General features: G+C 33.8%; 2 protein-coding genes across 2 annotated transcripts; both read left to right on the top strand.

Moving 5' to 3' along the window:
* The first annotated feature begins 3800 nt into the window (after nucleotides 1-3800).
* Nucleotides 3801-9541, top strand: LOC131045646 (carotenoid cleavage dioxygenase 8 homolog B, chloroplastic-like). The gene is made up of 10 exons (XM_057979258.1): nucleotides 3801-4100; nucleotides 6899-6972; nucleotides 7237-7461; nucleotides 7561-7672; nucleotides 7775-7912; nucleotides 8154-8339; nucleotides 8416-8609; nucleotides 8845-9034; nucleotides 9189-9291; nucleotides 9396-9541. Exons 1-10 carry the CDS (start codon nucleotides 3801-3803, stop codon nucleotides 9539-9541), a joined length of 1668 nt encoding a protein of 555 aa, XP_057835241.1.
* A 2258-nt stretch (nucleotides 9542-11799) lies between these two features.
* LOC131045689 (carotenoid cleavage dioxygenase 8 homolog B, chloroplastic) lies at nucleotides 11800-14916 on the top strand. The gene is made up of 10 exons (XM_057979287.2): nucleotides 11800-12117; nucleotides 12355-12428; nucleotides 12585-12809; nucleotides 12909-13020; nucleotides 13122-13259; nucleotides 13514-13699; nucleotides 13776-13969; nucleotides 14192-14381; nucleotides 14530-14632; nucleotides 14739-14916. Exons 1-10 carry the CDS (start codon nucleotides 11872-11874, stop codon nucleotides 14888-14890), a joined length of 1620 nt encoding a protein of 539 aa, XP_057835270.2. The 5' UTR covers nucleotides 11800-11871; the 3' UTR covers nucleotides 14891-14916.
* The last annotated feature ends 8796 nt before the right edge of the window (nucleotides 14917-23712 follow it).

Raw genomic sequence — 23712 nt, 5'->3', positions numbered from 1 at the left:
AATATAAAGGTCTAGAAAGAGGGAGATCTATACAGAAGGATTGAAAGAAATATGTCAAGAGATAAATGGGGATAGAGGAAGATAGAGGTAGATATATCTATGAAGAGAAAGAGAAATAAATATATATGGGAAGATAAAGTAAATAAGACATGAAGGTAGAGAAATAGATAGGGGGATAGGGAGGGAGTGAGGGAAGGAGATATGGGTTGAGGAGGGTGGCTAGCCTCCGAGGTGGACTAAATGATGGAATAGATCTAATTATATTTCAATATTCTCACAATACAAGGATGACTGCCCTTGAGATTGCAGTTTGCAAGCATTTCCACTAAATTCCTAATGTCGTTCACTATAAGGAATATGCCTTGAACCAAATATTAATGATATTATGGTGTATTGATATGGATTTGAATGATGTTTACATGGATTTATATGCTATCATTGATTATTAATACTTTATGATTTTTAATGTCAATTTCTAGTGATTAATATTGTTTGCGGGACCTAAAGCAAGATTATACTATTAAGGGCATTACAATTGACAATTTTGTTATAAAGTTATATTTATAAATATAATGCATTTCTCATCTTAATTTAGATTTAATGTTTCAAGAGTAAATTCAACTAAATCCCAAAAATGGACATTATAGAATTCATATTTGCATAGATTAATGGTGTGATATCAATTTGGTATTTTACTAACACAAGTTAAATAGATAATAGACATCTCAAGAATGGTATCACTCAACATATTATATATATTATTACTATTATTTAATATATGTATGCAAGTTATGTTTTATTTTTATGCATTCTATCACATAATATCTATGCTTTGCTCTATTGCTGCTTTTCAAAAATTAAATATATCATTCAATATTGTCTAACATAATCATTGTCTTTTTTAAGTTTTGTTTAATGATAGATTATATAATATCAAAAGATCAAATATTATTAAATTTAAATAATATAATAATTAAAAAAATGCATTTGGAATCTGTATAGTGTTAGCTAATGCCATGGAATCTAGAAAGAAAAATATGGTTAATAAAAAAGAACAATTTTAAACAATATTTCTACAACCATTTGTCGGCCTTTGCCATGAAAGAAGGGCTAAGAGGAACCATCATAATGCAAAATTCGTGCTCATTTAGGGCTCCGTCGCCATTCAAATCTCCTTCCTGCACCATTGCTTATATTTCTGAATCTGTCAAAGATTCCATGCCTAAAACAATAAAATTTCTCTTTAGAATTTCAACAGTGATCAAGGCAAAGGCAAATACAGATGCGACAAAGTCAATATACAAGGTAGAAACATAATCATTTGACCCCAAAGTTAGGGTTTTCGATCTCATTTTATCTTTGAATATAGATCTACGCCCTTTAGTAGCAAAGATATGGGTAGCTTAGGTAGGCATATTAAGATTGAGACCCAATATAAGTGCCAGTTCTTTAGCAAGGCACTTATATATTAAGATCGATTTTATATTTAATTTATATTATAATTATCTTTACAGTATTATAAATAAGATATTATTTAACATAAATTGATTTATTTTTAATTGCATTAGAAGATTAAATTTATTAGATTTCCACAATCCATGATAGATTTTAAAAGAAATTTTATGGATTCAACTGTGTAAATGATTTTTACATCAACATTTCTGGTCACACTACATGAACCATCATCAGATGTAAGAAAACAACTACATGAGAAAAATGAAAGTAAGTAGACTTAGTTTGATTAAATAGATGACATGGAAAGATGAGGAGCACAAAGTTCAAAGTCAAAGGAAATAAAAGAGATAAGAAAAAGAAAACCATAAATTAAAAGAAAGAGAAAAAGTTTAGAAGTAATAGTTAAAAAGGGGGAATAATTGAAAGGGAGAAAATACAATGGAAATGAACAAAGAAAGGAAATAAAAAAGCTAAATGCTAAATAATTTGATGGTTTACATAGTGTGCCCTAAAACGTTGATGCAAAAATCTTTTAAACAATTGAATCCAAAACAAATCTCATACAATGCATCAAAATATTTTGTGTTTCTTTTATGAAATGTATTTAATGTCTCAAATAACATGTGAAATTTATGCAATGTTTCAAATAGTATGTGAAATTTATGCAAAAATCATTTTTTAAAGAGGAAAATAGATAATTTCATCTCTTAATATGAGTTCTACAACTTCTTAATTATATATATCTTTCAATCTTCTTACTTATATATTTATACATATTCCCACGTTGTGCAAACACACACATGATATTATTGCTTATCAAAACATTTATGTATAATCCTTGCTGTTAAGTAACTATAAAATAAGATAGCTTTCAAAAATTATTCAAGTCTTCATATAATAAATGTAGCAGCGACGCCTTTTCCAAGATATGTGCAAATAATAAACAAAACTGTAGATATCATCTCCAATGTGGTTAATGCGTCTGACATCGATGTAGAAAGAAAAACTTTTCTACTTTGAACGTGCCATTGATTTTTAATTTTTAATTTACTTTGCTGCCGGCATGCTTTATGGATACTGACAACTGACGATGACAGAAGAAAGGTAAGATTTTGCATATGTATGCACGATAGCTGCTATTAGTTCTTGTAAGTTTAGGCTTTATTCCTAAATAAAGGGTACTCTTTCGCAGATGAGTAAGACACCTAACTAGAAATGTATTTTTGAAACATATTCTTAAAATCTTGGGTGTCCACCATTTAGGTTTTCTAAAAGGGTAAAAGCGATGAACGGACGAGATCCGTTTCATGGTCTTGCACGCCTCTCTAGAATTTGAGACCATTGGATTTTCATGTGAAAGTGTTTTTGTTTTTTTTTCCCATAAAGAATGCCTTCGGCATAATGAAAGAAAAAACAGAACATGTAAATAGCAGTATGCTACGGCATACAGTCAAAATTTCTATTGTTTGTTTCTATTATAAATAATATGAGATACACAAATGTAACTGTACAGAGTTCTCTTCAATGCTCAAATCTCTGTTCCAAAAGATTACAACACGCTGTTGCATAAAGACATATTTATATGCAACAATCATAAAGGTAGTATGAAGGCGGTTAATCCGCTGCAGTCGGTGAACTGAGGCGGTGAAGATTTAAGACAAAACAGAGCATACCAAGTTTCCTACGGCAGACAATGAAGATAAGAACGAATCAGATTGTAGACAGCTCAGATTGCAGACAAATCAGATTGTGGCAATGAAGATGAGGACGAATCAGATAGCAAACAGACTAGATTGTCCTCTTCTGACAGTAACTAAGTCGATCTGCAGCAAATGAACAGTGGAGAAATTATTGTTTATTCCAATAAATATGGTAGTCGAGGAACATTATTTTAAACCGTCCTTGGCTGTAAGAATTAAGAAATGAAAGGTCGCACGCTCATTTCATTAATAATCTCTGCAACTTATGAAATGTAAAGGATTCCATCATATCTTCATATGGCAGCTGCAGTTGGTGGGCCGGCAATTCCTTTCCGAGACGAGACTAAAATAGTCACCTCAGGCTCAATATGATTTTTCAAATCTAGTATATACCGTCCTCCACCAAAATCCATTGTGATTTCAACTCCACAATCATTCTCGTTTGTCTCATCTCTGGTATAGGACAAAGATACTTTGAAAGAATCTCCTAGACATATATTCGAGCCACATGAAAAGTCAGACTCAATATCCTTACTCATTTGTTTTTACTTTCATTGATCCATTCTATATATTGTATACGGCTTCCATGAAAAATGTATCACACATAACCTGCAGATTTCTATAGGGTGCTACATATGTGCTGTAATGGCTTTGGTAGATTCTCAAGTCTTGAGAATCCATAGTTCAAAATATTTGTCAGGGTGTGGAACAAATGGTGTTGGCTACATTAGTAAGGGCAGAAGCCAATGTTTACAGACGAAGTTCTGTATGAAACGTAGAATTCCTTGCTTAAAAGTGACAGCCAATAAGCTTTCTTTTGCGGAGCAAAAGACAATACACAGTGAAAGCCCGTGCAAATATCCTAGTCATGTGGCGTGGCAAAGTGTGAAAGAGGAGCGGTGGGAAGGTGAACTCCAAGTTCATGGCAACATTCCTAACTGGTTGGTCAGTAAGTTATAATTTATGAAAGCTTGCTTTGCTTATGCAATACCCATTTATGTAACATATGATTTGTGTGCTTTCACATTAACTTTTGCAAGATTACCATGTCTTTGGAACAGTTTTTAACACTCGCCATTTAAATGTTGCCGTCTCATTGTATTCTGCACCGGATTTTCTGCTGTTTCTTTTGTATGTTTGGAAGAAAATTTATAGTTATTGTCAATTCCATGACGAAATCCCTTTATCGAACTGTTCTCCAGAATAGACCCCACTAGGTCATCCAACACAACACAACAAGAGAATAACGCTGGTTTCATGTTTGTAGTGTCGTCGAGTTGCTGCTGTTGTATTGGTCAATGAAAAGCAAACAAAAACATTTCGAGTAGTTTCATCTTCTTAAATCTATCGCCATTTTCTTGTCTCAAATCATAGCCAGAAGAAAGAAGAGCTGTACTGATAAGGTCTGGCATTTACGTAAGCTCTTCCATCGGATTATTTGTCATTTTATCTCAAAAGAAAATAAATGCGAGCTCAACTCTTTTAGTTAATTACTAATGAATACAACAAGGGCAGGACTAAATAACATATTCCATCTTTTGAGTGTTTAAATGGTAAATGTCAGATCTGTTTAATTAAGTTTTGACTGCATAAATGATAAATGTCGGACCGTTTAACCAACATCCATTTCCATACCTTAAACAGTTACCTTTAACTGTTACAGTCATCAGTCAGCCACCCAGTTCCCTCTCATAACCTAATTAAGGTATCATGAAAGAAGAAAACAAAATGTAGGATATGGTGTTAGTATAATGTATTATATTGTTAGTAAATGTATTACATTGATTAGGGTAGACAGTCAGCGGTAGTTTCTGTACTGTTAAACTATTTAACTACTTTCTATCATCTCCATTATTTTATAAAATGTATATCAAATGTAATATTTGATATTGGATTAAAAAGGAATATTTTATGTATTTTTCATAATAATTGGTATCAGAGCGGTCTCCCTGAACTGAACGCTTGTGAATATGCAATGAGTATTTGAAGTTGTGCATATGTTTATGTGCCTGTGAAAATGGTGTGAGAGAACAACAAACAATCTTTGTGTCTATGCTGCGACAATCCAAGCAATATTTGTGTATGTAAATTGATTGTAGTTCCCTCTTTCTTTAATCTACAAGGGGAAGTTATGGGTTAGAAACAAATATTGCAATTTTAGTGAAGTAATTACTGAAAAAATAAAAGGGATATTTCATTATGGAGATTGTGGATGATCTAAATTATTAGAGTGGGAGAACATAGATGATAAAGCCAAAGTTATTATTGGTCTTTCTCTTTCTGATTCAAAATTACATCATATAGATTTGGATACATCATCAACAGATATTTGGGATAATCTCAATTTATTGTTTGGAGCAAAGGCATTAAATGCAAAATTCTCTCTAAAACTTCAATTGTTTAGGTTCAAAATGAAAAATGAAGTCAAAATGTCAAGTCATATAAGTAGTTTGAGATCTCTTATCAGACAATTAGCATAAGTTAAGGCTCCAGTAAATGATGAAGATGCTAAGGTTGTCTTGTTAAATAGTTTTCCTGCAAAATACAATAATATTATTTTTACACTCAACCAAATAACCTCCCAGAGTTTAGAAGATATGATTTCAGCCCTTTTAGCAAAAGAAAAGAGAACAAATGCAGAAGATTTAGAAGGTGTTTCTCAACTGGAAAATGCATTATATGTTCAAAACCATAACAAAAGATCAAGCACAGTAATGAAGACATTAAATGTTTCTATTGTAAGAAAAAATGTAATAGTGCTTGGGTCGTGTAAAAGTCGAGCTAGAGATGTTCTTAAAGGAAAGTTCAAAGACAAAATCAATGAAGAAAACATTTCTTATATTGAGAATGAGGATTAATCAAATGATTAAGTTTTTATTTATGATTCTCTTAGTGATTATGGAGAAGTGCTATAAGTCTTCACTTCATTGGAGGTTGGTGGCACGGGAGGATGAAGGATTTCCATCATCTCAAGTTAGCTTCTCGCTTTGAGATGGTGTTTTGCTTGAGAATCATTTTTGGTTTTATGGTTTCTTGTTTATTCCTTGTTGTTGCTGGCATATTTGAAGATACATGTATTGTGAAGTTTGTTTTTGGAGACAGGTAAGGGGTTTGGTGTAAAGATCAATATGGATGGTTGTCCAGTAGTACTCGAGGCTGTGTTCGAGAATTATACCCTTTCGAGGGTTATTAGGCAACTTGATGAAGCCATGTGGTTGGAAGGCTTAGTATGGATTGTTGCTAAATAATTTGGGATATCAGATAGAGGCTACACCTTTCGGAGGGTTACGAGACAGCTTGATGCAGCTAAACTTGATTCATAATTTGTTTCGTCAAACAATTTTTTCACAAAATGTGTCTATATATATTCTATAATCAGCAATTTTTATTATGTAAGGCTTAAGGGGGGTTTCTAGATAAACATTTATAAATAACAATGTAATAGGGGGGATTGTTAGTATAATGTATTACATTGATTAGGGTAGACAGTTAGAGAGGTAGTTTCTGCAGGGTTAAACTATTTAACTGCTTTCTATCACCTCCACCACTTTATAAAATGCATATCAAATATAATATTTGATATTAGAATAAAAAGAAATATTTTATATATTTTTCATAACACATGGTGCCCGCGTGTAAAAAATATTCATTCTATTGCCCAAGAGAGTAAAATAAAAAATTAGTTTGTTCAAATAAAACTGACTGACTCATCCCTGTTTGGATTCTACATGGGTTCTACGCAGAATGGCACCTACCTGCGAAACGGACCGGGAATATTTCATATAGGCGGTTACAATGTCAATCACCTTTTTGATGGGTACATTTCTTTACTATAGTTAATCCCTTCGCCTTTATCATTAGCATCAAATGTAAATAATATTTTAGCATCAAGCTGTCTCATGGTCAAATGATATAGTACGACCAAATGGGTAATGATTTTTGATGGGTTATGATATTTACATTCTTGCGTCCTACTTTATCATTTGTGTGAATGGAATACACTCCCTTTTGTAGACATATAAAATCTAAGTAGCTAACTGGTTGTTTTATATTAGGCCTCTAATGGTGTTTTATCTCACAGATATGCAACTTTGGTTCGTGTTCAATTTGATAATGGAAATGTGAGGGGTGCACATGCACAGTTACAATCTGAGGCTTACAAGACGGCCAAGAAAAACAACAGAGTTAGCCATCGTGAATTTTCAGAATCTCCAAAGGCGTCAAACTTCTTATCATACGTTGGGTATTTGGTGGGCATGCTTTCTGGTGCCTCAGTCACCGACAATGCTAATGTAGCAGTTGTAAGGTTGTTTACCTTTTCTCTCCCACATGGTGGAAGCTATAATTTATCATTTTACTTTCAGTGTTTAACCAAATATCTATATATATATTATGCCTTTGACAGCCTAGGTGACGGACGAGTTATCTGCCTGACGGAAACTGCGAAGGGATCTATCCAAATAGACCCTAACACACTTGAAACCATTGGTAGATTCAACTACACCGACAATCTAGGAGTATGTAATTTAATAACTCATTTGCGGTATTCAATACAGTTGCCATAACTTTTTAGGGGAAAGTTATGTTCCTGATACATCAAGTTGTTATATGCTTGGCAGGGGATGAATGCCAGCCAGTCTGGACACCCTATGATATTTGACGCTGAGCTCATCACAGTCCTTCCAGATCTCGTAAACCCCGGCTACAATGTCGTCCGCATGCTTGCTGGAACTAATGAAAGAACATTAATTGGAAGGGTAAGATCAAAGTTAGCAAAACGCGTGTTTTATAATTTAATGTATTAATTACACATCATTCATTTTACCGGTGTGTTTTCAAGGGTAATATTCATTTCTTGTTGCCTCGCCAAACAAATACAATAACTAGGTTAAAATGTGTTGATTCGGCCTGGTCAGATTGCTTGAGATTATGATATTTCGAACAAAGCATATACAGAAATAAAACTCATAAGATATTTGTTTTGGTAGAATCATTCAGGTAAATTGCAGAGCAGGTCATGCTCCAGGTTGGGTGCATTCTTTTGGAGTGACAGAGAATTACATCATTATTCCTGAAATGCCTTTGAGATATTCAATAGAGAGTATTTTCGGAGGGGAGCTTTTCAAATGGCAGCCGGAGTCCAAGGCGTTCATGCATGTACTTTCTAGAGTTACTGGAGAGATGGTATGTAGCACTACATGTTTGCTTCAATAATGGATAAAAATATTCATGTGCTAAACTAACTGAACGATTACGACAGGTTAGATCCATTGAAGTGCCATTATTTATGACGTTACACTTCATCAATGTTTATGAAGAAAGACAAGAGCTTGGTATGAAGTCGTCAATAATAGTTGATTGTTGTGAATACAACTCCAATCCTTCCATCATAGATAGATTAAAACTACAAGCATTAAGATCCTCCTCTGGTGAAGATGTTTTCCCAAACTCAAGGTAAATGATTTCTACAGTATGGTACTTTACCATATAACTCATGTCAACAAAGTTCAAAATTCATTTTAAAACGGGATTCTACTTAGTATTGTAAGAGAGATACCCTTTTCATGTCTTGAACGCTAGCCAGTACGCAAAATGAAATTTGATCCGAGTCAACGTGATGGTAAAGATTAAAGTTGTATAATATTGTTGACAGTCTCAATTCAAGTGACATATTGTTTTTTGTGAGCAGAATAGGACGGTTCACGATACCCCTTGATGGCACTGAAAGAGGACAGCTAGATGTTGCGTTGCCTCCCGAGAAACATGGTAGAGGAATAGACATGTGCAACATAAATCCAAAGTACAGAGGGAAAATGTATCGTTATATATATGGCTGTACGACACAACGCCCTTGCAATGCTCTCAATACTCTTACAAAGGTCATCTCATACTGTGTACTATATTGTTTAACATTACTGACTTTCTCCCGTAATTTGCTGGACTAATTTGTTAACTTTATATTTTCATTTATTCATCATTCATTATTAATGCTGGCGGTTTTAATAATTGATATTTTGTTCCTTAATGGTGTAGATTGATTTGAAAAAGAAATTAACTAAAAGTTGGTACATTGACGGAGCCATTCCATCTGAACCCTTATTTGTAGCTCGACCTGGAGCTAAGACCGAGGATGATGGTAAGGAGACTAAATAAAATATAAAAATTTAATAATTGTGGATATGGTTTTGTCCATTAGTATGAATGACAATTCATGTTATCTTACTTTATGTTGTGTTTCAGGAGTGGTGATATCATTAGTCAGTGATAAGCATGGTGGTGGGTTTGCTGTAATTTTGGATGCAGCCACCTTTACAGAAATTGCTCGGGCTAAGTTTGCTTATGGACTACCATTTGGCACACATGGTTGTTGGCTCCCAAAAATGTAGTGAATAAAACAAATGAAAATATTGTTTAACCTTCAAATTAAAATAAGTAGAGGAAATGACCTTTGCATTGTTACAGAATATTAAATAAGTTCACATGCATAATAAGTTCCAAATGTATATTATTTTAATTAAATGTAAAATTTTAAATATATTCTAAAGGTTTGCACCTTATATTGTCTCATAGAAAGACATATTTACAGTTTTCAACTTTCCCAATTCATATGATAGAAAACCTATTAATATAATTATAATATATGAAGCATGTCAAGTTTAGTTATGTAAATCAAATGCTCCTTTTTAGATTTATTTATATTTTAGTTTTCTGATAACTAAGATCATGTCATGCCCAAAGATAAAGTACTAGTTAAAAATATTATGTTCAAATTTATTTATATCACTGTAAATGAATCTTCAATCATAAAACTACATTGGATTGAACCATGTATAGATAGATTCCTCTTTTATTGATGGAAATCATATTCCTTGTACCAAATCTTTCTAGTTTCAGCTCATTTTAACTGAAGGTTCCTAATGTAATTACTAGTATATAAAATGATATATTTTTACATAGAAGGTTGCAGATAACTTGAGTGTACCTAGAATCAATCTACACTTACCCTGAAGAATCAATATATTATGTATTTTATTTTTCTTTTTAATATTATAAAATCTAAGACATTAAATTTACTGACATAAATATTTAATTATGTAAATATTGTCTCTCTTGACAAATAAATATACATATACTTATGGATGTATATTGACTTACAGACACAAAGTATCTAACTACACAAATGTTGTCTCCCTTGCAAAAAGTACAAATATACTTATGGAGGTAACATACATAATGCATCAAGTTGTGTAATTATGTAAAAGATTTGTATGGTAAATTATTAATAATTCATTTTTAAAAAACTCATTCATTTTAAAACATTATTGTCCACTTCACATAGTAAGAAAGATATGCAATTTGATCCGAGTTAATATGATCACGTAGATTAAAGTTGTATAATATTGTTTATAGTTTCAATTCAAGTGACATATTATTTTGTGAGCTAAATAAGGCGCTTCACGATACCCCTTGACCACACTACAACTCCAGTTTGGCACTCGAGTCTTTGCTAAGGACTCTGACAAAAAGGTTTCCTCTTTTGATAAAGTCATTAGCTTGTGTAAGGATTGGTAAGAGGGTAATGCCTCTGTCCACTAGGTCATCTCTTTGTGTCTTTGGTGGGTGGTTGTGTTACTTTTTGTTCTTGGTTCTATCTTTGGGCTTTGTCTGGGTTTCTAATCGTCTTTGGTCTTTGTTTGCATTTCTAATCGTCTCTAGTCTTTTTTTTGGTTTCTAGCATGTTTTGGTAGTTTGTTTCTTGGCTGGGTGCACATTCCTCATGTGTCCTAGATGTCGTTGTTCGGAGGGTATGTGAAGGTTCGGGCCTTTCTCACTTTTATTAATCAGAACTAGTGAAAGAGTAGAAGTTTGCAATTTTAATTTAAAAAAGTAAATTTTGAATCAAAATGATCCAAGATCTAAAATAATGTATATATGAATTTCTTTATATTTTCAAAAAAATTTGTTTTTTTAGCTCTCACTAATTATTGAAAAAATATGGGACCTCCTAATTTGAATTTAAAAAGTATAAAATTTGAGTCAAACCCACACCATGTGTGAGTGAAGATTGACTTGGATTTAATGCAAATCTTGATGCATTTATTGTATCTATGAACTTGCACTGATTGTACTACCTCTATTGTATTTATTGCCTGGCCATCCAACTAAGACTGGAATTGGGGACCTGAGATGATGGATGGGCCTACATTGCGGAACTTTGTCTGCCTTAACATCACATGAGCGAGGAACCTTATCTTAAGCCGGCAGACTGAAGAAATGAAATGGTCTCACTCATTTAATTAATAATCTCTAGAACCCATGCCGACAATCCCGCGCTGACACAAGACTAAATACAGTACCTATATACAGTGCTCCGTCAGAACCCATTATGAATTCTACTCCACGTTCTTTCTCTTTTGACTTACTCAATACCGCGCTGACACAAGACTAAATACAGTACCTATATACAGTGCTCCGTCAGAACCCATTATGAATTCTACTCCACGTTCTTTCTCTTTTGACTTACTCAATACAAGAAACTTTGAATGAGTCTCCTCCAATTATATTCTAGGTAGATGAAATGTCGCAATCAATAACCTTATCATTTGACTTCACTTTTATTGAACCAATCTCCCTCTCTTAGACATTTGGTTACATCTTCCATTAAAATCCATGACATAATCTGCAGTTTTCTCTGCGGTGCCACATATGTGCTTTAATGGCTTGGGTAGATTCTCATGTCTTTAGAATTCAGAGTTCAAAAGATCTGTCATGGCATGGAACAATTGGCATTGGCTACCTTAGTTTACAGACAAACTTATGTGCCAGACGTAGAATCCCTAAGTTAAAATTGACTGCGAGTATGGGCCCTTTTGCCGGCAAATATCATGTAGCGTGGCAAAGTTTGAAAGAGGAGCGTTGGGAGGGTGAACTCCAAGTTGATGGCCACATTCCAAACTGGTTGGTTAGTATGTTTTCATTTGTCGAAACATGTTTGCCTTATGAAATACCAATCATGGATAAAATGACTGACTTACCATATGATATGTATACTTTCGCACAAACTTATGCAATTTTGCTTGCTACATCCATACTGTGCTTTGTCATTTGAACTCTCTGGAAAACAATAGATAAAAGTTAGATTGTTAAAATATAACTGACTGACTCATTTCGGCTGGGATTATGCATGGGTTGCATGCAGAATGGTACCTACCTGCGAAACGGACCGGGAGTATTTCATATAGGCGATTACAATGTCAACCACCTTTTCGATGGGTATATTTCTTTTCAAAAATTACTCCCTTCGCCAATTTTATTCTAGACGACATTTTACAGTCTTGTGGTTGTATTTGATCATTTGTGTACATGAAATAAACTTCCTAGCTGAGCGCTTGCTTTCTATTAGGCTTCTAATGGTGTTTTATCTCACAGATATGCAGCCCTGATCCGTGTTCAGTTTGATAATGGCAAAGTTAATGGTGGTCATGGACAGTTACAGTCCGAGGCTTACAAGACGGCCAAGAGAAACAACAGAATTTGTCATCGTGAATTTTCAGAATCTCCAATGCCGTCAAATTTCTTATCCTGCATTGGGTACTTGATGGGCATGATGTCTGGCGCCTCAGTTACTGACAATGCTAATGTAGCAGTCGTTAGGTTGTTTACCTTTTCTTTCCAACATTGTGGACGCTGTAGTTAATCATTTTACTTTCAGTGTTTGACCAAATATCTATGAATATAATATGGCTTTGACAGCCTAGGCGACGGACGAGTTATCTGCGTGACAGAAACTACGAGGGGATCTATACAAATAGATCCCAACACACTCGAAACCATCGGTAGATTCAACTATACCGACAATCTGGGAGTATGTTATTTCTTAGCACAAATGTGATACTCAACACTGTTATCAATATTTGAATGAAAAAGCTATGTTTCTAAGACTTCAACTTGTTATATGCTTGGCAGGGGATGAATCCCAACCAGTCTGGACACCCTATGGTATTCGAGAACGAACTTATCACAATCCTTCCAGATCTCATCAACCCAGGATACAATGTTGTCCGCATGCTTGCTGGAACTAACGAAAGAACTTTAATTCGAAGGGTAAAGACAAATTTAGTAAGACGTTTGTTTTATATTTATGCAAATTATCTGGGGTGGTAACGCCACTCGTAGGTAGCTCGCAAGTCATTTGCCGAGGAACCGTCTATGGATGTGGCATGCTAACTGTCTGTAACTTGATTGAGCCAAAAATGTCTTGATTGGGCTTAGCCGGGTTGCTTGAGATTGGGAATTTTAAAACCAAGCTTGTAAAGAAAAAAAAATGTTAATATAACTATTTTTGGTAAACAATTCAGGTAAATTGCAGAGGAGGTCATGCTCCAGGTTGGGTTCATTCTTTTGCAGTGACAGAGAACTACATCATTGTTCCCGAAATGCCCATGAGATATTCATTAGGTTGTATCTTCGGAGGAGAGATTTTCAAATGGCGGCCAGAGACCAAGGCATACATGCATGTAGTTTCTAGAGTTACTGGAGAGATGGTAAGTAGCAGTACATGTTTCCCTCAATAATAAACAAAAATATTCATGTGTTAAACTAACTGAAAGATTATGATAGGTTACATCTGTTGAAGTGCCATTATTCATAACATTACACTTCATCAATGCTTATGAAGAAAGACAAGAGCTTGGCAAGAAGACGTTAATAATAGTTGATTGTTGTGAATATAACGCCGATCCCTCCATCGTAGATATATTAAAACTAAAAGAGTTGAGATGCTTCTCTGGTGAAGACGTTCCTGTAAATTCAAGGTAATTAATGTTTACTGTATGGTATTTTAGTATATAGTTCATGTCAACAGAACTCAATTCATTCCAAAACAGGATTCCCTAATTAACAAAATAAGTTAGCGTAATCACACAACGAAAAAATGTATGAAATTCTTGAAAATATCACTTCAAATGACATTGATTTTATTTGTATATTTAGTGGGATAATATTGGCGCTTCAAAGATATTGGTTTTTGTGAGCAGAATAGGACGCTTCACGATACCCCTTGATGGCACTGCAACAGGGCAATTAGATGCTGCGATGCCTCCAGAGAAACACGGTAGAGGAATAGACCTGTGTACCATAAATCCAAACAACATTGGGAAGATGTATCGTTATATATATGGCTGTATGACACGACGCCCTTGCAATATTACCAATACTCTTACAAAGGTCATCTTACTTTATAAACTATTCTGTATCATTAGTGAATTTCTCCTCCAATTTGTGTGACTCGTTGTTGATTTTTATATTTTCTTTTGTTTATCAATTAATGTAATGCATTTTTAGAAATTGATATTTGTGTTTTTTAATGGTACAGATCGATTTGAAAGAGAAAGTAACAAAAAGTTGGTATGTTGAAGGAAGCATTCCATCTGAACCCTTCTTTGTAGCTCGACCTGGAGCTAAAACAGAAGATGATGGTGAGACGATTAGCACTAAGTTTGTAGATCTAATTATTATAGTTAATTATTTTGTTAATCAATAAGAATTTTAATTCATGTTATGTTCTATTATGTTTTGTTGTAGGAGTGGTGATATCATTAGTGAGTGATAAGCATGATGGAGGATTTGTAGTAATTTTGGATGCATCTACATTTACAGAAATTGCTCATGTAAAGTTTCCTTATGGACTACCATTTGGCACACATGGTTGTTGGCTTCCCAAGTATAATGTATAAAATAGATGTAAACATTGTTTAATTATCTAATTTAAATAGATTGAAGTAATGATCTTTGCATTGCCATAGCATATTAAAAAAGTCAAGATCTATTGGTTCTCAAACCTACTATTAGCTATTTTTCTAAGTGGTTATGATTTCCTATCCTCAAAACAGCTAAGTCGCTGATTCAATGAATGAGAAATAAATGTATCTCTCATGCACTATAAGTTCTACATAATCTAGGTAGGTGGACCTGATAACTTTGAATATACAAAGAAATATTGGTTTGTAATGGTGAAAAGGTGAGATAAATGATTCATGCAAATATAGAAAAGAGTTGAATAATAATTATACAAAATCATAGATTCCTTGTGTCGTTAATGCTTGGAAATGATTCAAATGAATACAACTCATTAAGTATTGATGTACAACACCAAAGTGATTTTTCCATTGTGCAATATGTGAATCGATTGGGAATAATATTGATGCTTGCTCCCTGAGAATATATATTCGAATAGTCATTCAAATATGTTATTTAACAACTTCTAATCCTTACAATTTAATAATAATTTATACTAGCTTGTAGTAACTTAAATTTTCATAATTGACTTAGAAAAATGATTCTATCTATTCATCCTCTATAAACAATAAACACCCTAGGCATCATATGAAAAGACTACCATCCTCCTTCAAGATAAACTAATCAAATAAGAAACTCTTATATAAAATGTGTAAATAGAATTTTTTTTATTTTCTCTAAAAATATACTTCTTTCCAAGAACATAACATCCAATCTTGTATTGTAGATAATCAAATTCAAAAGATTGTATTCATATCTTTATTACAAATCAAATTTATTATAATAAAAAATATTAAAATAAAATATCAAAGTTATACTATACTTTAAAAAATAATTAATAAAAATAGAGCTTCTTCATAAGCCTCGTTCTCCCAAATTTCTTCAAACCTTTATAAGAGAAAGAGAATTTATATTTTATTTATTTTTTCTAATTTGGTGCACAAAATTGAAATACACTAATATAAATACTTATTAATTTTTTGTTTGAGGTGCATATGTTCTATACTCTCCTTTGGAATTTTTTTTTTCAAATCATAAAATATAGTCATCATTTTGAATTTATAGCTCCAACACCTATTTTTATCTTCATGGGTAATTTAAAAAAAAGAATATCTTTTAGAAGCCATAAATTTTGTTCTATGTCTTTTATTGAGCTCTTAATTTTTTTAATTTGGGTATCTTAAAATTTTCTATTCTCTTGAAAATTTACTACAAACAAGATTCTACTGGCAGAATAGAAGCATTTATTGGGCCATGAGATATGGACAAAGTATGTCCTCCAATTTATTAAAATTGCAAGTATGAAAAATAGAAAAATAAAATAACTAAAAGATATAAAATGATAAATGTTACAAGTGCAGTTTCCATTGCACCAAAAGATCAACCTGTTAATGCCTGATACAACCACTAGACATATAGAATTCACAAGGTGAAGTTAAGCCATGTCACAAACCCAAGCGATGCGCTACATAGCACAAGAAGACCAAGGGCGCACACCTTACAACAATACCCCCTAGCACAAGCAAGGGGTTTGAACTTGTGACCGAGCTCTGATACCAATTGTTAGAAGTGTGGTTGTTGTTGAACGAAAATATCGACCTGTTAATGCTTGATACAACCACTAGACTTATATAATCCATAGGAGGTAGTTAAGCCATGTCACAAACCGAAGTGCTACATTGCACAACACAATGATACCAAGGGTGCACACCTTGCAACAATAAAAACATGAGATAATGTATATTTATTATGCAAAGTGGAACAATTACAACCAAAATAAGTGACATTCAACTCCATGCTATGGTAAGGGAAAGATAGTACACCTAATAAAAATTATCTCCTAAAAGAGGGAAAAATCCATGAGAGAATGTCAATAAATGTTCTATACTAACACCTCCCTTATGCATAGCTTAGATGGGTATAAAGAAACTAGATCTAGGTCACTAGGCCTAATGAGGTAACCAAGTATAATGTAATCCCTCATAGAGTGGAGAAGGGGAAAAGAGTAAAACTAAGTAAACTTATCTCCTAAACAAAACAAATAAATGAAAGAATATGCCATGAAATATTGTAAACTAAAAACCTCCTTTTAATAGTATCATTTTTCCCTTGAATTGTGAAATTTAATAATTTAGTGCATATGTTTGTCCTGTTAGAATGAAAATTTACAATATATAATATTAGTATGGAAACTTATCCCATGGATTACACTAGGTAGAATAAGAACTCTCCAAAAATATCTTTTAACAAACAATCAAAAGAAGTTTTGAAAAATATTAAACTGGGAGAGGCCTGAACTTTACATATCCACAACAAAAGGTGACAAAATTAGGGACTCATGAGGAGTGAGAACTCATAAACAAAAACCTATTTCTAACTAGACCCAACAGAAACCACCAACCCTAGCAAACCCAAAGACTAAAACAAAAAGCTAGACACAACCAAACACAATAAAATAACAAAATAAATAGTCTCCCATTGAAAGCACAAAATGATGGCTTACCGAGTGGGAGAGAACTCCAAATTCTTATCCACATAGATATATTTACCCTTAGCTAGCAAAGAGAGTTTTTTAGAGAAATACTTGGCAAAGAAAATAGCCGTGAAGTCATGTGTGGCCTTCACCTTTGAAACAGACACTTCAAGCCCCATTGTTAAAGGGGAATCCAAGTGTCTTCTTTTCTTAACCCACCTCCTTGCAATCTCATCCTTAATTTCATGGTGAGTAGGAGAGTTCTTCTCTATGATTTTGTTGTATTGGTCAAACATGTTCTCCATAGTCTACCTCATTTCTTCTTGATTTTCCTAGAGAACTTCAACCATCTCAACCAATTCATTCACATTATTTGTTTGGCCAATTTTCTACATGAGTTCTTTAACCAAATTGTCCACTGCTTCCTATTTCTCGATCATCCTAGAAAAGTTCCCAACCTCTATCCAAGCCCTTTGCTCCTTATCATCGTCCACCCAACTATAGGCTCTGCCCTCTGCTCCTAAGATAAATTTCATCCTATTTATCTTTTTCACCAAGTCAAATTGATCCAATAGCTAGTAGATATTTAGTTCATGTTTATTGAAACCCTCACATAGTTTATTAACCTTAGCCACAAAGAGGGGAAGTTCCTCCTTTATAAAAGCACTCTGGAGAGAGGATTTTGGTGAACCATAGGGGGAATGGGGAGATGTTAGCATTATATTATGTGTTGTCAATGATGTCAAATCCTTTGATCAGGATTAAGTCCACATGTGGTATGATGAGTAGGAATGTTTGACTTAGGTATATTGTGTGCTTGGAGTTTTCTCAGTTTCACCAAATGAGCTTGGTATCTCGAAAGTTGTTTCTTAGTATTATCTTTGGGTCTAGATTGATTCAGAGCTTGAGGCCTTGGACAAAACATTAAGGTTGCATAACGTGCAAATTATTTTTGGGCTTGGCTTTGGTAATGTATATAGCATATTGATATGTTAGATGAGGAATGATGTGATATGGTCCACTTCTCAATCCTTACCACCACCAAAATGTTTAGTGGAGACCTATTTTAGATCTTTGTCTTTGCCAACATCAAGAAGTATTATTTTCGGAGAGACTTTATATAGGAGTTTAGTTTGATGAATTGAGATATGAATTTTTGTGTTGAAGACATGCAATATTGAAGGAATCTAGTAGTTGTGTGAGTATAGTGTTGTGGATTGTTAATGGAAGAAGTTTCAAAATTGTAGACAATGTTTTTGTGGTGGATTCTCTTTATCTTTCTTTCTTCTTCTACAGTGAGCCCACCAATAACCTAAGCACCTTGGTAGTGAGCTACCCTTAATACAAATCACATGAACCGGTGTTTATATATTGAGAATTATCATTCTCTGTGGTTTTTTCCTTCTTGAGTTTTCTACATGAAATCTAGTGTTTCTTTTGTTTGTTGTGATTCTTCCATGCGCTTTCAAGTTCTGTTAATTTTGTTCATTATTTCGGATCTATTCATTAAGGTTAAAAGAAAAATAAAGAAAAATTTCATAGTCAACTGATTCATGCCCCCCCCCCCCTCAGTTGTTCAGATATTCAACAATTGGTAATAGAGTTGTGGTTCCTTGACGTAAAGATTAATCGCTTGAGGTAGATCCTGATCCGATGGCACACAAGTTATCCATTCTTATCTCTGAAGGATTTGATTATAGCTTCTAGAAAGTGAAGATGAGAGGATATTTAGTTTCTCTAGGTTATAATACTCGGAAGGTTGTGGAGACTAAGTATTTTCTATTGGCAAATGATCCTAATACTCGAGGTAAGATTCAATCTTATGAAGAAAATGAAAAGGTGAGGTATGCTATCTTCAATACATTATCAAAACTTGAATTGACTAAGGTTATCTATTTGAATACTACTCATGAGGTTTCATAGAAACTGAAAGACAACTATGAAAGAAATGAGAGAGTCAAACTAACAGAGAGGTTAACATCCAAGAGAAGATATGAAAACCCGAGGATGGAAGAAGGAGACAATATTGTGAGTTATTTTGAGAAGGTTGATACCAAAGTAAATGAGATTAGAGAACTTAGAGGAACCTTGAGTGATGAAGATGTGATTGAAAAAATCCCGATGACATTACTCATAAGTTACAATGATAATATCTCAATGATTGAAGAAACTTAGAATCCATAGAAATTCACCAGAGACCAATTGTTTGGTACCCTAACTACATCCAAAAAGGGAATACAAAGGTATGTTACCCTTTAAATGTTTCAGATTTGGTAAGATTAATCATATTGGGAATAGATGTCCAGAAAAGGGAAATAGACAACAGTTTAAGGAAAACAAGGGAAAATTGAATAAGAAGGCATACTATGTTAAGAATGATGCTATTATTTCAGATGATGAATTAGACTATGAGGACGACGATTGCTTGTTTTTGCTAGAAAATTATGTTCCTAAGTTTGATATCTCTAAGACTATTTCTAATGCATTTCATGCTAGAAGAGATAAAAATGAATGGTTGATTATCTATGGATGTTCAAATCACATCAACGGTGATAAAATTAAATTAGTTAAAATTGAAAGAAATGATGGAGGATTAGTTAGATTTGGAGATGATCAAACAACACAAAGTATTGGTACTGGTAGATATAGAAATTAGGCATAAACATAAATCATAAAATAGTTACCATCCATCTATAACACATGACACCAAGATTTGTATGTGGAAAACCACGGTGGGAAGCCTACCCATAGTCAAATAATAATTCTGCAGTAAGTATGTGACTGAAAAATGAGGGTCCTACACATGAAGGAAGGCCAATAGCCTAGAGTACACTGCTCATCACAAAAGGAGCCTCAGTGACTACAAAAGAAATCAAGACTACAATCCGACAAGAAGAGTGAACTACAAAAATAACATCTCCTATGCCTGAGTGTTGGCATTTGATCCTTTAATCTGAATCTCTATTGTGTTGCAATTGGTATATGTTTATTTTGTATAGAGGTTAGATTCTTGTGTGATGGCTATGATGTATGTTGTCATTGATGGTAACTATGTTTCTTTAGTCATCTAAGTCCTACAATTCAATCAATAAGGTTTAATCAATAATCAAAGATATTTTTTATCAGAACTGGCAAATAGGACTTTAATTGGTAAAAGACAAATAGAGTGATATTCTGACAACCAGTATAGAAAATTCATGAAGAATGGGATGATGCAGTTTTGGAGAAGCATTAAAGACTATCAAATGAAGATATGTGCATGACCACACAAGTAGATTTGATCAGGTGAAAGAATTTTGATTGGCAGAATAGATGAGTTGTTAGAAACTTAACTGGTAGTGATGATAATCACTAAGATCGATAAACTGACACAAAATTTGATGTGTTAAGTCGGTACATGACTTATGTAAGGAATGTATTTCAAGTTTCACTAGATTCATTAAACCCAGGGAATTGTTCCATGGTTCTAGCGGACTTATTGATGTTTTTAAGACGTGTGATGAGGTATGAAGTGGGTGACAAGTATGAGCTTGAATGCAAGAGAAACCATTAGCGAATATTATATTTCTAATACTGCGATGATTAGAAAAGTTCTGAGATGGAGTGTATGTAATGTTCTAAAGTGGATCTTATCAGACATAAAAGGTGTTATAGGAGGATCTTCTTACTATTGTTATCCTAATAGTTACAACAGTTAAATCCCTTAACTGGGTAGGTCCTAAAAGGCTTGAAATATTTAAGTCCCCTAACAAGGCATCTCTCAAAAAGAGTGGTAAATCCTAACACGAGGGTAATCCTAACAGGTCATTGAGCTCCTCACAGGGATGATAGATAAATGCCCTAACCAGATGACTCTTAACCAGATCTGCTCCTAACAGGGCATTTCATTGTAAGACCTTAACCAGTGAGGATTTCTATTTTGCAGATAGTTATCTTGTGGGTACTAACTCCCACCCTGGTTTTTCCCATTTGGGTTTTCCATGTATAAACTCTTGTGTCATGTGGTTTATGCTTTATGTGGTGATTGCATACTTGGCATTATCTCTTATATGCTTATTGAGTTTCAAGTTGATAAAGTTAATAATCAGATTTGTATTGTTTTTACTTGCACTGATTCACCCCCCTCTCAGTGCCTTGTAAGTTCATCAATGGTATCAGAGCCTAATCTCCTTAAGGCTCAATCGCATGGAAGGGATCTCTAATCCTAAGGAAAATATGGGGAAGGGAATGAGTTATAGATAAATGGCTATGGAACTTGTTGAAACCAAGGAAGATCTTGAAAGCCTAAGAGGCAAATACAAGGCATCACTAGATAAAACGAGAGAACTGACCAAACAATTATTGGAGATCTCTAACATCATCACCTCAGATGAGGCAAACATTGATGCATTGGTTGAGAAGTGGAGAAGTTGAATGGTGAGAAGACAGACTTAAGAAGAGAGCTGGAAGCACTTACAATCCAGATGAGTGAGGAACTTGATGCTAGAAGAAAGGTTGAGGATCAGATCTGAGATAAAGAGTATGAAATATTTAAGATTACGAAGGAGAATACAACTTTGTATGAACATTGGCATGAGGAGAAAGAATAAAAAAAGGAATATAGTCAGATCTTGAAATGGCAATGTCTTTTAGGGAGACCCTCATGAAGAGAAATGAAGATCTTTTAAAGCAACTTGCCGAGGCCAATGAGAAGCTTGATAAATTCAAAAAGAGTTCCTCTATGCTGGATGAATAGATCCAATCTTAGAGGATGAATCGTGATACATCTAGACTAGGATACTCTACATTTGAGAAAGGTGAACCTTCTGGTACAAAGAGAAACATGCATGAAGATAAAACTGCTCTTAAAGTTTAAAATTCTGCTGGTAAGAAAACTTACAAACCTATTTGTTTTAACTGACATAAACTAGGACACACTACAGATATATGCAGAAGTAGATTTGATATTAATACTAGTTATAGACCTAATGCTAGATATGTGCCTAGAAAATTTGAAGGTTACTATTGTATATGGAACATGTATGGGAATAGATCTATTGAGTGCAGGTATGGAGCTAATTATCCATCACCTCATATAAATCCAAGATCTGTTGGTGATTGGAGAAGGAATTTGAATGACCAGAGGAACACAAATTGGCAAAGACCCTATGTTAACTGGTCTAGTCCTTATGAGATGGAGAAGAAAGTCAATGTGATTTGCTCAATATACAATAATTTTGTACATGTGGCAATGAACTGCAGAAGAAGAGTAGGTAGAGGAAATGCATGACCTTGGAGAGCATCTGGAATGACATGTTATCATTGTAATCAACCGAGGCACATTGCTAAGTTTTATAGAATGCAAAAGAATCAACCAGTAAATAATTTTGCAAACCAGAAAGGGAAAAAGATAGTGGATGTTGAGGAAACCAGAGCCAAGATGAATAGAATTTGGAAGAAGAAGAGTAATGGCAAATCATAGGAAGAGTCCAATTTTTCACCTAGTGTGGAGAATCCTTCACCAACAAATTAAGTTATTTTCACAACTTGGGGAGAGCTTATTGTCAAATCTTAAGTTGATCCCCTAGATGATTATTGTAAGTTAAATCTGCATATTTTGATGCATTTTGATGTTTTGATGTGTTTTTAGATCATAACCAGTAAATAACATACAGTTTTGTAATCGGTAATATGCTTTAGAGTGTTTTAAGGTGTTTTAGGGTTTTGTCGGTAAATGCATTTATTGTGGTCGATAAAGCACAAATAAAAGGAACATTTTGAATTTCATTTTTCATATTGCAATCTTGAGTGCATTTGGCGAGTGAGTAGAGTAGAGAAAATTTTGTGCTAGCAATATTTAAGCCATTTACCAGCAATCTGAAGTGATCTAAGTGAAGTTTGAATCAATGATCAAGTATTGAAAGTTTTTGACAGTTGAAAACCGTAGTACCGAAGCACAAAAGGTATTTATTTGAGAAATTCTACTCTTTTCTTGGTGATTTGCATACTCAAAATGGATACACCTCACCTTGTCGATATGACCGAGAGGGAAAGACCAGAATTTAAAAACACCCATATAAGTCTAAGGAAATAGACATTGTTAGTGCCCTATCCAGTGTAGCAAATGAAGTTTTACATGTAGAAGATTTTAGATCCTTTTATCATTGCAAACTTGAGGACATGGGTGTGATTTCTATTTTTAATTAGTACAAATCTTTATGTGATGAGAAAGGGAATCTGAAAGAACAGTTTAGAAGCATCGTTGACAAAGGGTTTCATCATGCGATGAATTTTATTGATGATTTTGAT

The sequence above is a fragment of the Cryptomeria japonica genome, chromosome 3 (assembly GCF_030272615.1).
Source record: "Cryptomeria japonica chromosome 3, Sugi_1.0, whole genome shotgun sequence".
Taxonomy (NCBI): Eukaryota; Viridiplantae; Streptophyta; class Pinopsida; order Cupressales; family Cupressaceae; genus Cryptomeria; species Cryptomeria japonica.
Note: the sequence above shows the minus strand (reverse complement) of the source record. Positions and strands in the feature narration are given on the sequence as shown.

Coding starts and splice junctions, on each gene's coding strand:
- LOC131045689 (XM_057979287.2), top strand. CDS start 11,872: ATGGCTTGGGTAGATTCTCATGTCTTTAGAATTCAGAGTTCAAAAGAT. Junction 12,118..12,354: donor GCCACATTCCAAACTGGTTG/GTTAGTATGTTT, acceptor GGTTGCATGCAG/AATGGTACCTACCTGCGAAA. Junction 13,970..14,191: donor GACGTTCCTGTAAATTCAAG/GTAATTAATGTT, acceptor TTTTGTGAGCAG/AATAGGACGCTTCACGATAC.
- LOC131045646 (XM_057979258.1), top strand. CDS start 3,801: ATGGCTTTGGTAGATTCTCAAGTCTTGAGAATCCATAGTTCAAAATAT. Junction 8,340..8,415: donor CTAGAGTTACTGGAGAGATG/GTATGTAGCACT, acceptor CGATTACGACAG/GTTAGATCCATTGAAGTGCC. Junction 9,035..9,188: donor CTCTCAATACTCTTACAAAG/GTCATCTCATAC, acceptor TTAATGGTGTAG/ATTGATTTGAAAAAGAAATT.